General features: G+C 45.7%; 3 protein-coding genes across 3 annotated transcripts; 1 reads left to right on the top strand and 2 right to left on the bottom strand.

Moving 5' to 3' along the window:
* Nucleotides 1-5,698: 5,698 nt before the first annotated feature.
* LOC308513680 (protein BEX4-like) lies at nucleotides 5,699-6,061 on the bottom strand (the record flags this gene model as incomplete). Its single annotated transcript, XM_081083865.1, has 1 exon — nucleotides 5,699-6,061. The coding sequence occupies one exon, from the start codon at nucleotides 6,059-6,061 to the stop codon at nucleotides 5,699-5,701; it is 363 nt and encodes a 120-aa protein (XP_080939991.1).
* Nucleotides 6,062-8,256: 2,195 nt separating this feature from the next.
* Nucleotides 8,257-10,701, bottom strand: LOC308514435 (zinc finger CCCH domain-containing protein 11A-like; the record flags this gene model as incomplete). The annotated part of the gene is given in 3 exon segments (XM_081084604.1): nucleotides 8,257-8,413; nucleotides 8,415-8,950; nucleotides 8,953-10,701. Coding segments are annotated over 3 exon segments (2,442 nt in total).
* Nucleotides 10,702-12,398: 1,697 nt separating this feature from the next.
* LOC308514216 (zinc finger CCCH domain-containing protein 11A-like) lies at nucleotides 12,399-14,842 on the top strand (the record flags this gene model as incomplete). The annotated part of the gene is given in 4 exon segments (XM_081084302.1): nucleotides 12,399-14,147; nucleotides 14,150-14,462; nucleotides 14,465-14,684; nucleotides 14,686-14,842. Coding segments are annotated over 4 exon segments (2,439 nt in total).
* Between the last annotated feature and the right edge of the window lie 436 nt (nucleotides 14,843-15,278).

The raw sequence follows: 15,278 nt of genomic DNA, 5'->3' as shown, positions 1-15,278 counted from the left end.
GGGTCTTTGTCCTGTGGTTTGGGGTAGAAGCATCTGTCCAATTTAATTAAGCACCAAGTCAAGGAGCCCCTATATTACACCCAGCCCTGAGTGAGGTCCTAGGGCAGTGGTTCTCCACTTGCAAGGACCAGCAGAAGGTGCTTGGCGACTTGTAAAGAATAATGATTCTTGGTCCCACTCCTGAGATTCTGCTGCATTTGGCCTGGCTGGACCCTGGCATGGGGATTTGTTAACACTACCCAGGTAATTCCAGGTATAGACAAGGTTGAGAGTCACTGTGCCCAGGATATAAACATTCAGGCTCTTCTTATGAGGTGTTACTGGTGCATCCACCGCTTTGGTCACCCCATATATGAAGTGCACTACTAAGGACAGGGAGAATCTTTAGAGGGAAAGGGACAGTCCTGAAGTGCAGAGTCTTCCCAGCTCAATGTCAGCACAGACCGTGCAGTGCGCCACTCTGGCGGTCCCCAGCACTCTCTTTCCTAGAGCTGTGTTCCCTTTTGTCTGTCCTTAACTTTGTTGCTGAATCAGCACAGCATGACAATGCCATCAGATCAATTGCTACTCAATGCTATGGCCATATAAGCGGATGGCACTCATCCCATCAGACACATGGCCATGGTCACTTTGGGATAGAATCACCCAATAGGCAAAAATTAAGTGCAGCTAAGCCAATCCCCCTTTCAGTAATTTCTACTCTTCATGTCCCGAAACTGTGGAACCCAAAGTTCTTCCCCTCCCTATTCCCTATGTTAAAGCTTAGCTTGTTTACTTCTCTAGGTGGTAAAAATCAAATAAATTTTCTTTAAGATATAAATGGGTTAATAAGGCTTAGTATGTTTGCTCTCTTAGAGATGTAGCTATTCCATTAACGCCTATACCTTACCGTTTGGAAGCTTACATAATCTTTGCTGTATATTGGGAGACAATTCCTCACAGTTCTCTCACATTTCTGCATGTCCTGCAAGCAAGGTACTAACTGCCCTTTGTTTCTGAACAAAAAGGAAAAGAACCTATCTTTTCCAGAAGGTCTGTATAGTTAACACCCTTGAAAGGTAGAGATGCTGTTTGTCTCTGGAGCAGAGAGTAGGCATGCTTACTGCCTATTATAAAACATTCAGGGTCCCTAAGCTCAAAATCTTTGTGCAATGTAGGTCCCCCCGTAAGGCTTGAGGACAAGGGGAACCAACACAATTATGCTGATGCCCATGCTGCCTGCTGTGCCATGAGTACTAAAGTCCTTTGTCCCTGACCCAGAAGTCTCTTGGCTAACGTGGTAAGCTTGCAAGTAGAGTAACATCTCAATCACTTTATAGTTCTTGGCAATATATTCATACAATGGGCTATTATATAGCAGTCCAAATAAATGAACTATATAGCAAAACATAGCAATATGGTAAAATAGCTATTTAATAAGTAAAAAAGTAAGTCTAGAAATACTACAAAAAGTGCAATACCATTTTTATGAAGTTAAAAACAACTACATTCATACACAGACCTTTAAGAATACACATGGACACAAAACTGTATGAAAATGAAAGCAAGGGAATCAATGAAAGATTTAGGATGATGGTTACCTAGAATGAGAAAAGGAAGGAGTTTGGCATCGGGGCATGGGATGAGGTGGAATTATATCATGAAAAGTAGGTTATTGTCAAAGTCCTAGCTTTCATTTGGGGTGGTGAGTTTATAGATGCTTATTACATTATCAAAAATAACTACTACTAACTCGCCTATCATCTATTGACCAGTGATGAGACTGTGCTACGATTATTGTCCACATTCCTGCGGAGTGTTCACTGAGCCTAGGGCATAGTACTATGGAGGACACATGTGCCCTGCTCACTGAAGCTTAGACTGAATTCTGAAGCCCCCAGGCGACAGTTCTGAGCCTGTACCAGACCTGCTCTGAGTTGTTGTCCCCTAACTAGCCAGTCACTTACTGCTGAATGAATGAAGCCCAAGGTCGAGTGGGCCCCTAATTGTACTATGCATGTGGATGCCATTCTCCAGATCTGATCATTCAGGCGGGACCCTACAGCACACCTCATTTCTTCTCCCAGAGTGTGTGCTGTCTGTGCTAACATACTAGGAAAATGGATTCAAATTTACAGACTTTTCTAGGTCTCTAGGCTTGCAGTAAATCTTCCAAGTTAATTTCCTGAAGGACATATTCGTAATTGCCCTGAGCTGAGAAGGGCTTATGTGATCCTAGAGCAAGGAATTATGTGTGTGACTTAATACTACTTAAAAAGAAATAAAATATTAATCATTGAGAAGTGGAATTCCAAGAGCCCTGCAATGGAGGACCTTGCTGGAGGATTTGCCATGAATAAGCTTTGTGACCTTGGGCAAGCCCCCCAACTTTCCCAATCTTACCCATCAGTAAAATGAGGAAATTGCAGCAGCTGATCACCATAGTCCCTTCTAGCACTGAGATACTATAATTCTATTCTTCAACATCACTCCCTTATACAAAATGCTGTTATCCATTTCCCAGGCCCCTAAAAGAGGACTCAAACAATAAAGATTCCATTTCAAGTGTGATAACAAGCTGTCTCTCTCTTTTTTTTCATCTGCCCGGCAATCACATACAAATCATCTGAGTTCTTCAAGGCTGTTGTTTCTCGTCTGGTTCACAATGCTGGACACCCACCAGTCTGGGAAGATTCACTTGATCATGTCTGTGAAGTGCCTGACCTCATCAAAAGGAAGTGCTCTATGAATCCTAGGTGTTAAAAACAGGAGTGAAACCAGAAGAAGTTTAAACTCGGGGGTAGAAATGTCCTGTGCAGCTCAATAAACTGAGAACCTCAAGAGAGCCCATGGTACAACTGAAGGTGAAGGACAGCGTTCTGCTGTGGGAGCTGTGACAGTCTATGAGGCATCAAAAGGAGAGACAACACTGTAGCTAGTTGCCAACTATTGGTTAGAAGGCCTGTTTTGTGACCAAAACATGTAGATGATAAACAGGATCACACATCATGGTGCCTAGCTGCTCCGATGAGGAGACAGGGCAACTTGGAATACGGGATGAGCAGTGGAAAGTCGGAGATAGTGTCCTAATTCTTCTCTAGACCTTGAGCAGATCATCCTCTCTTTGAGCCTCATCTATCAGGAAAGGCGTTGGCCAGATAACTTCTTCAGTATAAAGTCCTATCACATGTTTGCAACAAGACTTTGGTCAATTCCCTTAAGCGTCTGGAGTCTAATTCTTCCTGCTTGAGAGGCAGTGGCACGTGGTGGCCAAGAGCTCTGGAGAAAAGCTGTCTTGGTTTGAATCTCAGTTCTGCCACTTTTAAACATTTTCCCCCAACATTTTGTGATGACAACTTTTAAACACAGAAAAGCCGAATGAGTTGTTTAGTGAACACCTGTGTAGCCATCACCTAGATTCATTTTATCCACATCTGTTCATCTAGTCAGTTCTCTGTTCACCAATCCATGTTATTATTTATGTATCTCAAAATGAATTGCAGTCGTTAACGCAGTTCCTCTTCAGCATAATTCTGCCACATTTTAGTTGGGTGATCTTGGGTGAGTCAATGTCTCTTTATGTATGTGGACCTACTGGTACACCTAATGTTGTTGTAAAGTTAATATACATAAAGTACTTAGGGCCAAGCACGAAGTAATTGTTACCTATTGTTATCGGAAAATTGAGACACTGCAGGACTCACTGTTCCAAAGCAATGGTCTCCAAATCCACTTTTCCCCAGAAAGACCAATTGTCTGGATGCCGCTTCTTAAACAGGATGCAAGATTAAGGAGTCTAATTCTTCCTGCTTGAGAGGCAGTGGCACGAGGTGCAGCTCAATAAACAGAACCTCAAGAGAGCACATGGCACTTCTTAGCAATAGTTGGCAACTAACTACAGTGTTGTCTCTCCTTTTGATGCCTCAGAGACTGACTGTCACAGTTTCCAGCTCCCACAGCAGAACGCTGTCCTTCACCTTCAGTTGTGCCATGTGCTCTCTTAAGGTTCTCAGTTTATTGCCGCTTCTTCTTCTTTTTTTTTTTTAATATATTTTATTGATTTTTTACAGAGAGGAAGGGAGAGGGATAGAGAGCCAGAAACATCGATGAGAGAGAAACACCGATCAGCCGCCTCCTGCACGCCCTCCACTGGAGATGTGATCGCAACCAAGGTACATGCCCTTGACCGGAATCGAACCTGGGACCCTTGAGTCCACAGGCCAACGCTCTATCCACTGAGCCAAACCGGTTCTGGCTATTGCCGCTTCTTAAACAGGATGCAAGAAAACTTACACAAGAGATTGTTTCAATGTGCCCAAGTGCTGTTACTGAATGGTAGGAGCTTTGCTGTGTCACTGAATGGTAGTGAAAACATTTGGACCAAGAAAACAGAAGGCTTTGCCTCACGATCAAGTCATCTATATATATCGTTCTTTGTCACATTTTTCTTCACAAATAGTTCCAAACTTAGTGGAAGCATAAGTAAAACACCTATTGCCTTGACTTAACTATTTGTATTATCCTTTTTTTCTGGTCCATTTCATACAGATAGCATGGCAATTCATCCTAAACAATCTCAGCATGTGCCTCTGAAAAGTAAGGTTGTTCTCCAGCACACAATACTCTTGCCACAAACCTAATTCCTTAATATCATCTAATATAAAGTCCAAAGCCTTTTATTAGAGAACCCAGTTAAGACTCGTGCATTATATTTTGTTTTTATGTCTCTTTTATCTCTTTCCATCTAGAACAGTCCCAAAACTTTCTCCCTTCATTATTTACCTAATATTGGCCTTTTGGAGAGACCAGGCCAGTTTTTGTGTAGAATACCCTATATTCTAGACTTGTCTGATTGTTCCCTCCTGTTATCCTTTGCTCCATATCATGCATTTCCTGTAAACTAGGAATAATCTGTTCAATTTCATTTCTAGAGTTGGATAAAAGGGCATATTTTATTTGTTAATATTTGAAGATTTTCCTCCTTTCTCTTCATGAGGAAATTTAAGTAAGATAAAAAATGGCAAATGGGCCCAGCCAGAGTGGCTCAGTTGGTTGAGCATCATCCTATGCACCTGAAGGTCTCAGGTTTGATTCCTGGTCATGGCCCCTGGGTTGTGGGCTTGACCCCCAGTTGGCATGTATGGAAGGCAACAGAATCGATGTTTCTCTCTCTCTCTCTCTCTCTCTCTCTCTCTCTCTCTCTCTCTCCAAATTAATCAATAAAAAATGTTTTAAATGGTAAATGGTTGGTCAATAGAAACATGGTTTGTTAATGAGTTTACTTATTAATAAAAGTTAAACTCAAGTTATCCCTTCAGTATTTTTAGATATATTATTAATAACAAGTGTAACCTCCATTATCCCACTAAAGGTTTATTTCACTGCAATTTAGAGGCATATTGACACTCTTCACCCTTCCATGCCATGTTTGTGAACCAGCTGCCAATTCAAAGGAATCACTATAATGTTAATTAACTCAATGCCAATTTTAATTTCTTTTTTAAGTTGCTTTATTAATTTTACATCATGAAAAGAATATTTTTTCCAGAAACTAAGTGAAATTGCCTTGCTGGACAGAGAGTTTTACACTGAGACAAAACATTATTCAATTAGAAACTAGTAAGAGGAAACAGCAAAAGGTTTACAGAAAAGTAAATCACAAAACTACTAGCTTTTGGAGCAGAGGCCGAATTATTAGCCTCAGTGAAAACCTTAGGATTCAAGATATAAAGCAAAAGTCATAATGATTATCAGGGTCAGGAGTTTGGAAGCATATAACATGCCTCATTTGCTGCTCCCTAGTCTTTCTCCTGATATCCATCTGCTGTTTTGCGATCTTTTCTACACTATCTCCCACTGCATTGTGATCAACACACTTGTTAGATATGGCCCCCTGAAAATTAGGGACAAGTCGCTTAACCCGCCCCAGCCTGACATTTCTTCCAGGCTTCTGGGCTTTGCCTCCTCCCAAAGTGCGAGGTTCCTCCTCATTCTGCACAGGGGCTTGGTCCCCTCCTTCGTTTTCATGTGGAGCATTTTCCATATTGAGATTTTTTACTGCTCGTTCCTCTTTGGACTCCATTGCTCCTGCTCACCTTTGCCTCTGGGGGCTTCCTGGATAGGCTGCGTGCCCTCAGGGCCACTGGGAGCTGCAACCAAGAAGGGTGCAAGCCTCCTCAGAGTATCGCCAATTTTACTTTCAAGTTGAAAAGAATCTATATATATTAAAGCCTAATATGCGAAGTGTCCCCTCAGGAGTTCGACCGACTGGAAGTTCGATTGCTCACTATGACATGTGCTGACCACCAGGGGGTGGCAGGAATGAAGGGAGGTTTGGCCAGCAGCCAGCAGCTGCTAAGGACCCTACCTGTGCACAAATTTTGTGCACTGGGCCTCTAGTATTCCCATAACACTTCTACCTTTTAGAAGTGATATTTTTCTTTTGTTTATAGTTTATTTTAAATGATGATTCTGCTTTCTTGTTACTTTTTGACTCTGAAGGGGTTTAAAACTGGTCTCCCCAAGGTGTCCTCTCTGGCATGTGAATTATTTTTAGCTGAACGCATCAAAACCCTGCAGGTTCACAAGATACTTTTATCTCTCCTTCAAAGAATTTTAATTAGGGGCCATAAAAACAGTTATCACTAGAAATAACCTTTCAGTACTTATCTGTAGTGCAGGGCAACTTCTAATTACTGAACATCTGTTCTTCTCATCTCGTGACTAACCTTCCTCTCTTGTGAAGCCCTAAGGCAGTGATGGCAAACCTAAGACACTGGGAGCTGTGACACCTCTGACACACGAACTCATTTTTTGGTTGATTTTTCTTTGTTAAATGGCATTTATTTTTTTTATTTTTTTATTTTTTAAATATATTTTATTGATTTTTTACAGAGAGGAAGGGAGAGAGATAGAGAGTTAGAAACATCAATGAAAGAGAAACATCGATCAGCTGCCTCCAGCACATCTCCTACTGGGGATGTGCCCGCAACCCAGGTACATGCCGTTGACCGGAATCGAACCTGGGACCTTTCAGTCCGCAGGCCGACGCTCTATCCACTGAGCCAAACCGGTTTTGGTGGCATTTAAATATATAAAATAAATATCAAAAATATAAGTCTTTGTTTTACTATGGTTGCAAATATCAAAAAATTTCTATATGTGACACGGCACCAAAGTTAGGGTTTTTCAAATTGCTGACACGCCGAGCTCAAAAGGTTCGCCATCACTGCCCTAAGGTGATGCTTAGCTCGAAATGTCATTTATACATCATTTTAACTTTCTGTCTTTGAATCACTCATGTGTGTGGGGTGTCTGACTCTCGCAGTATGTGGGATTCCCATACGTATTTATGTAATTAAATTTGGTCATTTTCTCTTGTTAGTCTGTCTCATGTCTATTTGAGTTATAGACCAGCTGAAAGAAAATAGCAGGGTAGAAGAAAGTTTGTTTCTTCCATGCAACCTCTAAACCCTCAGAAGAACTAGAAAAGGAACAACAATTCACAAAAACTGAAATCATTAGACTCTAAATGACTGGTCAATCATTTGCTAAGTCAGATTTTTTCCACATGGTCTCTCCATTACTGCTAAAAATAATTTACTCTTGAAATTAATTGGATTTTATAAAAAAGTACCTTAATGCCCCTGCTGGAAGCCGGTCCAACCTTGCTGCTTGACACAGTCGCTGCAGGGAAGAAACATCTGCATAGCTTATGTTTCAAGGGATCTGGCGTATATGGCATATGTATGCTCCCCCTCTTAACACCTCTGATCTGGGGCAAATTCTAGACTAAAGAAATGATCGTCTTGGGTAAATGTTACAATAGATGAAACTAAGTACAGAGTCTGTTTCCTTATCTGTTAAATGGTGGGGAAAATTCTACTCATCTTGCAGAGTTATTGGGAAGATTAAGTGAGTTAATTAAAGTAAAGCGTTTTCAACACACACACACACACACACACACACACACACACAGAAACTAAGTGCAGGTTTTTGGTGAGTTTTTTTTTTTTATTAATATATTTTATTGATTTTTTTACAGAGAGGAAGGGAGAGAGATAGTGAGCTAGAAACATGGATGCGAGAGAAACATCCATCAGCCGCCCCCTACACATCCCCCACTGGGGATGTGTCCGCAACCCAGGCACATGCCCCTGACCGGAATCGAACCTGGGACCCCTCAGCCCTCAGCCAACGCTCTATCCACCGAGCCAAACCGGCCTCGGCTTTCGTGAGTTTTCTGTTTTGTTTTTTTGAAGTGTCCTACTATCACCTTCAGCTATCAATCATTTCTGAGAGCTCAAGCAGAAGGTCATCTTCGTCTGTCCCAGGATCCAGGTGGATCTCGGCTTCCAATTTGCCTCCTGAAATCTCCCATATGAGTTTCTCAAAACCATCCTCCACGGAGAGGGGGGGCTCTCCTGTGGAAGCAGCTGAGTCGGCGAGTTTTCGTGGCCATTTGGGATGAGGAAGGGCCAGATACTTCTGGCGGAGAGGGCTCTGACGAGGATTGGGCTGGAGGCAGCACAAGACTGTCTCTGGGTCCGTCTGTCTCAGGCCCAGGGACCGCTTTGTCCTCAGAGGTGAGCGGGACCACAGCCATGGCTGCTGTTGGGGCCGGGCTTCCCTGCAGGACCCCGCTGGCGCGGAGCCGCTTCACCGCGGCCATGACAGCAGGGTGGGTCTCCTCTGCCTTGCGCTTGGCGGCCAGTTTGGGGGAGGAGACCACTTGAGCCACAAACGGCTTCACACTCGCTCTGGGTTTCGCTTTGACCCTTTCCTCCAAGGTCTGTGCCGCACCCTTCGCATCCAATGTCGAGTCGCCGGTCCCTGCGGTTTCCACCTCTGCCTTCTGGGGCGACTCGGCGGGGAGCCGCTTTGCCAGGCTCCCTGTGATGCTCGGCGCAGTGGCCAGCCCTGGCGGGTCTGCTGGCTGGGCATGGCCCCCTCTCCGTCTCCCCAGGGGGATGGCAGGACGGATTTTTCCTTCTGTGAGGTTCCCCTCCCTGGCTGTTTCTGGATGTGCTTTTCGCGCATCCTCTCACATTTCTTGACTGGAATTTTAATGCCCCCTCCTGTTGTCTCATTTGAAGCCTCTTTAGCCTCGATTCTAGCAACGCTGCTCTGACATGCAACTTCACTTTCTTCTTGAGGTTTCTTCTCTTCTTTTATACCTGACTTTTCGGTGATTCGGAAAAGCCCCCTCGCCCCCGGGGTGGCCTCGGGCTGAGGCTGGGAGCTGGGGCTGCTCTTGGAGCTCTGCTGCACCCTCCGTGCCTTCTCCCGTTGAATTTCCTCCAGCGTCTTGACATGCACCTCCGGCATAGACTTTGTTCTCCCTGCAGGCTCCTCTGATTGTCCTTTGTTGGCCACCAGTGGTGGCAACACCGATGATTTTTTAGTATCACTGTCCTTCTTTAACTTGCCACAGGTGACATTCTTTTTGCTTTTCTGTCTCTCTGCTTCCTGCTGCCGGTGTTTCTTTTCAGCCAGGACCTCAGAGAAGGTTTTGATTCGAATGGTGGAAGAGCTTCTTGCCCCTGAGGTAGGATCACCAGCTTTTGAAGGGCCTCCTGCCTTGAGTTTAGTTTGCAATTCTCCGCGTTTCTGACTGGCTCTTTCCAGAAGGATTTCTGCTAATGTCTTCACGTGGATCTCGCCAAGGTCAGTAACTCTCTCTGCTGCCTCCTCGTCGTTTAGACCAGCTGACACACCTAATCCTTCCTTTAGAGACTTGGAAACTTGAACTCTCTTTGGTGTTTTGTCAGTTTCTGAAGCATCCACTTTCTTCCCTAGCCTCCGTGCAAGGCTACGCTTAGGTGGAGGACCACTGTCACCACCTTCAGAAAATTTTCGTTTCCCCAGTCTCTCGGGGAGACTCAGTCTTATGAAGGGTTCTTCTCCTTGTTTGTTGGAGAGAGTTCCTGTCCTCACCGCAGTCCGGACATTCTCTTTTTTGGGACCTGAAAGGGGCTGAGGCTGGAGTAAAAGACTGGAAACTCCTGAAGAACCTTCACCTTGCATCTTGGACCTTTCCTGCATTTTCTTTGACTTAATTTCCTCAAGAGTTTTCATTCCAACATTCAAACTTTCACCTTGTTTTAAATTGACCCCGGGTTTCTGGGCAGAAGCCCCTCGTGATCCATTATGAACTTTGGGAGTTGGGTGCAGGGTTGGTGTTTTGGTTTCATCACCTTCCTCAGAAAACTGATCATCATCGTCTTCATCATCATCATCATCTGCAGCATTGATCACAACTGGCGGATGTGTGGGGGTAGGAAAATTTTCTGAACTTTCTACTTTCATCACACTTCGCAGTTGAGGGGAGGGATCGGACTGGACAGACAATTTGTGTTGTTGAGCTGTGAGCTGGGAAGCCTTCACTTCCCCCTCTGGTGACTCAGGCACAGTGGGCAACACAGTTTTGCTTGGAGGTAGAAAAAGGCCATCCACATAACGTCCTCTGTTGTGATGAAAAGCGCAGTTTAGCTTTCGGCATCCCCCTGGTTGATTTTCCCAATAACAAGGAATCTCACTCCGTTTTTTATCAATCTCCATGTGCCGAAACCTGCACACCCGTCGAAAACAGCGTCCTTCTTGCCATAATGTGCAAACAGTTTCGTTTCCTAGTGCAGCTGCACAGTGACGGAATGGACAGCTGTCACCTTTGGTACATGTAGAATAGAAAAAAAAATAGCAGTCTTCTCCTTGATGAGGCATGCTGGGTAGATCCTGAGATCAGGAATGGCTTCTTGAAAACAAGCCACTGCTTTCTCAAGGTGAGGACCAGCTTCGAGTCCTCTTGAAATGGACTTAGTCCTCCAAAAGACACCTCAATCACAGAAATCGCCTTTAAAATGTAATGATTAGCTGGTTGCCCTCAACAGGAACATCTGTGTCTTCACTGAGTTCCAATCTATCACGCACTTAGTACTGGTCAATTTTCCAGGAAATTTCTGGGCAGGGAATATCCCCACATCGAACCGAGGACACTATCGCTGGCTCCCGCTTGCTGCCACGTCTTTCTTCTTTCTTGGCCGCTGCCCTCCGCCACTGCCGGGGTCCAGCCCCAGCAGGTCCAGGGGTTCCCAAAGGCGTGGACAGAGTCGGTGAAGAAGGAATGAAACGGAGACAGCAGCCTTCAGTTGATCAGCAGCCTAGCCAGGTTCTCTTTTGATTGTCCTGTTACATCTGTATTTATACCACTTGATTTTAATCCTATCCATTCTAAGCTACAAGGAAGTAACTGAAGGAGATTATCCTAAGGAAAGTTTATGTAGCTGAAGCATGATTGTTCGTAGTTAAAGTGATTAACTACCGCCTGGCACTTAGTTAAGGGGTTTTACTGATGCCCTTCCTTCGTCCTGTTAATCCCTAACTGCAGGGGGAAAAAATCCTCACCTGAGGAAACAACCTTTCTCTGGGAGGTGGTCCTGTTTAAAACACATAAGAGGGGGAGCAAACATATGCCATATACACCAGGTCCCTTGAAACATGAGCTGTGCAGATGTTTCTACCCTGCAGCGACTGTGTCAAGCAGCAAGGGTGGACCGGCTTCCGGCAAATTCCCACCCCCCCCTTTTTTTTATATTTTTTAAAGGATAGCGCCTGTAAATCAGCCGCCACCTCTCAGATTGGGTTGTTTAAAACTCAGAAGACATGTTTGTGACTTTGCCAACAGGTTAGTTTCCAAGGCTTAACCTAAAATAAAGAAGGGAGAAAGGTTGTTTCCCCAGGTGAGGATTTTTTCCCCCTGCAGTTAGGGATTAACAGGACGAAGGAAGGGCATCAGTAAAACCCCTTAACTAAGTGCCAGGCGGTAGTTAATCACTTTAACTACGAACAATCATGCTTCAGCTACATAAACTTTCCTTAGGATAATCTCCTTCAGTTACTTCCTTGTAGCTTAGAATGGATAGGATTAAAATCAAGTGGTATAAATACAGATGTAACAGGACAATCAAAAGAGAACCTGGCTAGGCTGCTGATCAACTGAAGGCTGCTGTCTCCGTTTCATTCCTTCTTCACCGACTCTGTCCACGCCTTTGGGAACCCCTGGACCTGCTGGGGCTGGACCCCGGCAGTGGCGGAGGGCAGCGGCCAAGAAAGAAGAAAGACGTGGCAGCAAGCGGGAGCCAGCGATAGTGTCCTCGGTTCGATGTGGGGATATTCCCTGCCCAGAAATTTCCTGGAAAATTGACCAGTACTAAGTGCGTGATAGATTGGAACTCAGTGAAGACACAGATGTTCCTGTTGAGGGCAACCAGCTAATCATTACATTTTAAAGGCGATTTCTGTGATTGAGGTGTCTTTTGGAGGACTAAGTCCATTTCAAGAGGACTCGAAGCTGGTCCTCACCTTGAGAAAGCAGTGGCTTGTTTTCAAGAAGCCATTCCTGATCTCAGGATCTACCCAGCATGCCTCATCAAGGAGAAGACTGCTATTTTTTTTTCTATTCTACATGTACCAAAGGTGACAGCTGTCCATTCCGTCACTGTGCAGCTGCACTAGGAAACGAAACTGTTTGCACATTATGGCAAGAAGGACGCTGTTTTCGACGGGTGTGCAGGTTTCGGCACATGGAGATTGATAAAAAACGGAGTGAGATTCCTTGTTATTGGGAAAATCAACCAGGGGGATGCCGAAAGCTAAACTGCGCTTTTCATCACAACAGAGGACGTTATGTGGATGGCCTTTTTCTACCTCCAAGCAAAACTGTGTTGCCCACTGTGCCTGAGTCACCAGAGGGGGAAGTGAAGGCTTCCCAGCTCACAGCTCAACAACACAAATTGTCTGTCCAGTCCGATCCCTCCCCTCAACTGCGAAGTGTGATGAAAGTAGAAAGTTCAGAAAATTTTCCTACCCCCACACATCCGCCAGTTGTGATCAATGCTGCAGATGATGATGATGATGAAGACGATGATGATCAGTTTTCTGAGGAAGGTGATGAAACCAAAACACCAACCCTGCACCCAACTCCCAAAGTTCATAATGGATCACGAGGGGCTTCTGCCCAGAAACCCGGGGTCAATTTAAAACAAGGTGAAAGTTTGAATGTTGGAATGAAAACTCTTGAGGAAATTAAGTCAAAGAAAATGCAGGAAAGGTCCAAGATGCAAGGTGAAGGTTCTTCAGGAGTTTCCAGTCTTTTACTCCAGCCTCAGCCCCTTTCAGGTCCCAAAAAAGAGAATGTCCGGACTGCGGTGAGGACAGGAACTCTCTCCAACAAACAAGGAGAAGAACCCTTCATAAGACTGAGTCTCCCCGAGAGACTGGGGAAACGAAAATTTTCTGAAGGTGGTGACAGTGGTCCTCCACCTAAGCGTAGCCTTGCACGGAGGCTAGGGAAGAAAGTGGATGCTTCAGAAACTGACAAAACACCAAAGAGAGTTCAAGTTTCCAAGTCTCTAAAGGAAGGATTAGGTGTGTCAGCTGGTCTAAACGACGAGGAGGCAGCAGAGAGAGTTACTGACCTTGGCGAGATCCACGTGAAGACATTAGCAGAAATCCTTCTGGAAAGAGCCAGTCAGAAACGCGGAGAATTGCAAACTAAACTCAAGGCAGGAGGCCCTTCAAAAGCTGGTGATCCTACCTCAGGGGCAAGAAGCTCTTCCACCATTCGAATCAAAACCTTCTCTGAGGTCCTGGCTGAAAAGAAACACCGGCAGCAGGAAGCAGAGAGACAGAAAAGCAAAAAGAATGTCACCTGTGGCAAGTTAAAGAAGGACAGTGATACTAAAAAATCATCGGTGTTGCCACCACTGGTGGCCAACAAAGGACAATCAGAGGAGCCTGCAGGGAGAACAAAGTCTATGCCGGAGGTGCATGTCAAGACGCTGGAGGAAATTCAACGGGAGAAGGCACGGAGGGTGCAGCAGAGCTCCAAGAGCAGCCCCAGCTCCCAGCCTCAGCCCGAGGCCACCCCGGGGGCGAGGGGGCTTTTCCGAATCACCGAAAAGTCAGGTATAAAAGAAGAGAAGAAACCTCAAGAAGAAAGTGAAGTTGCATGTCAGAGCAGCGTTGCTAGAATCGAGGCTAAAGAGGCTTCAAATGAGACAACAGGAGGGGGCATTAAAATTCCAGTCAAGAAATGTGAGAGGATGCGCGAAAAGCACATCCAGAAACAGCCAGGGAGGGGAACCTCACAGAAGGAAAAATCCGTCCTGCCATCCCCCTGGGGAGACGGAGAGGGGGCCATGCCCAGCCAGCAGACCCGCCAGGGCTGGCCACTGCGCCGAGCATCACAGGGAGCCTGGCAAAGCGGCTCCCCGCCGAGTCGCCCCAGAAGGCAGAGGTGGAAACCGCAGGGACCGGCGACTCGACATTGGATGCGAAGGGTGCGGCACAGACCTTGGAGGAAAGGGTCAAAGCGAAACCCAGAGCGAGTGTGAAGCCGTTTGTGGCTCAAGTGGTCTCCTCCCCCAAACTGGCCGCCAAGCGCAAGGCAGAGGAGACCCACCCTGCTGTCATGGCAGCGGTGAAGCGGCCCCCGCCAGCGGGGTCCTGCAGGAAAGCCCGGCCCCAACAGCAGCCATGGCTGTGGTCCCGCTCACCTCTGAGGACAAAGCGGTCCCTGGGCCTGAGACAGACGGACCCAGAGACAGTCTTGTGCTGCCTCCAGCCCAATCCTCGTCAGAGCCCTCTCCGCCAGAAGTATCGGGCCCTTCCTCATCCCAAATGGCCATGAAAACTCGCCGACTCAGCTGCTTCCACAGGAGAGCCCCCCCGCTCCGTGGAGGATGGTTTTGAGAAACTCACATGGGAGATTTCAGGAGGCAAATTGGAAGCCGAGATCCACCTGGATCCTGGGACAGAGGAAGATGACCTTCTGCTTGAGCTCTCAGAAATGATTGATAGCTGAAGGTGATAGTAGGACATTCCAAAAAAACAAAACAGAAAACTCACGAAAGCCGAGGCCGGTTTGGCTCGGTGGATAGAGCGTCCGCCTGCGGGCTGAGGGGTCCCAGGTTCGATTCCGGTCAGGGGCATGTGCCTGGGTTGCGGACACATCCCCAGTGGGGGATGTGTAGGGGGCGGCTGATGGATGTTTCTCTCGCATCCATGTTTCAAGCTCACTATCTCTCTCCCTTCCTCTCTGTAAAAAAATCAATAAAATATATTAATAAAAAAAAAAACTCACCAAAAAACTGCACTTAGTTTTGTGTGTGTGTGTGTGTGTGTGTGTGTGTGTGTTGAAAACGCTTTACTTTAATTAACTCACTTAATCTTCCCAATAACTCTGCAAGATGAGTAGAATTTTCCCCACCATTTAACAGATAAGGAAACAGATTCTGTAC

The sequence above is a fragment of the Myotis nattereri genome (assembly GCF_964212035.1).
Source record: "Myotis nattereri genome assembly, chromosome: 2".
Classification (NCBI taxonomy): Eukaryota; Metazoa; Chordata; class Mammalia; order Chiroptera; family Vespertilionidae; genus Myotis; species Myotis nattereri.
The sequence above is the reverse complement of the archived record's forward strand: the minus strand, read 5'-3'. Positions and strand labels throughout refer to the sequence as shown.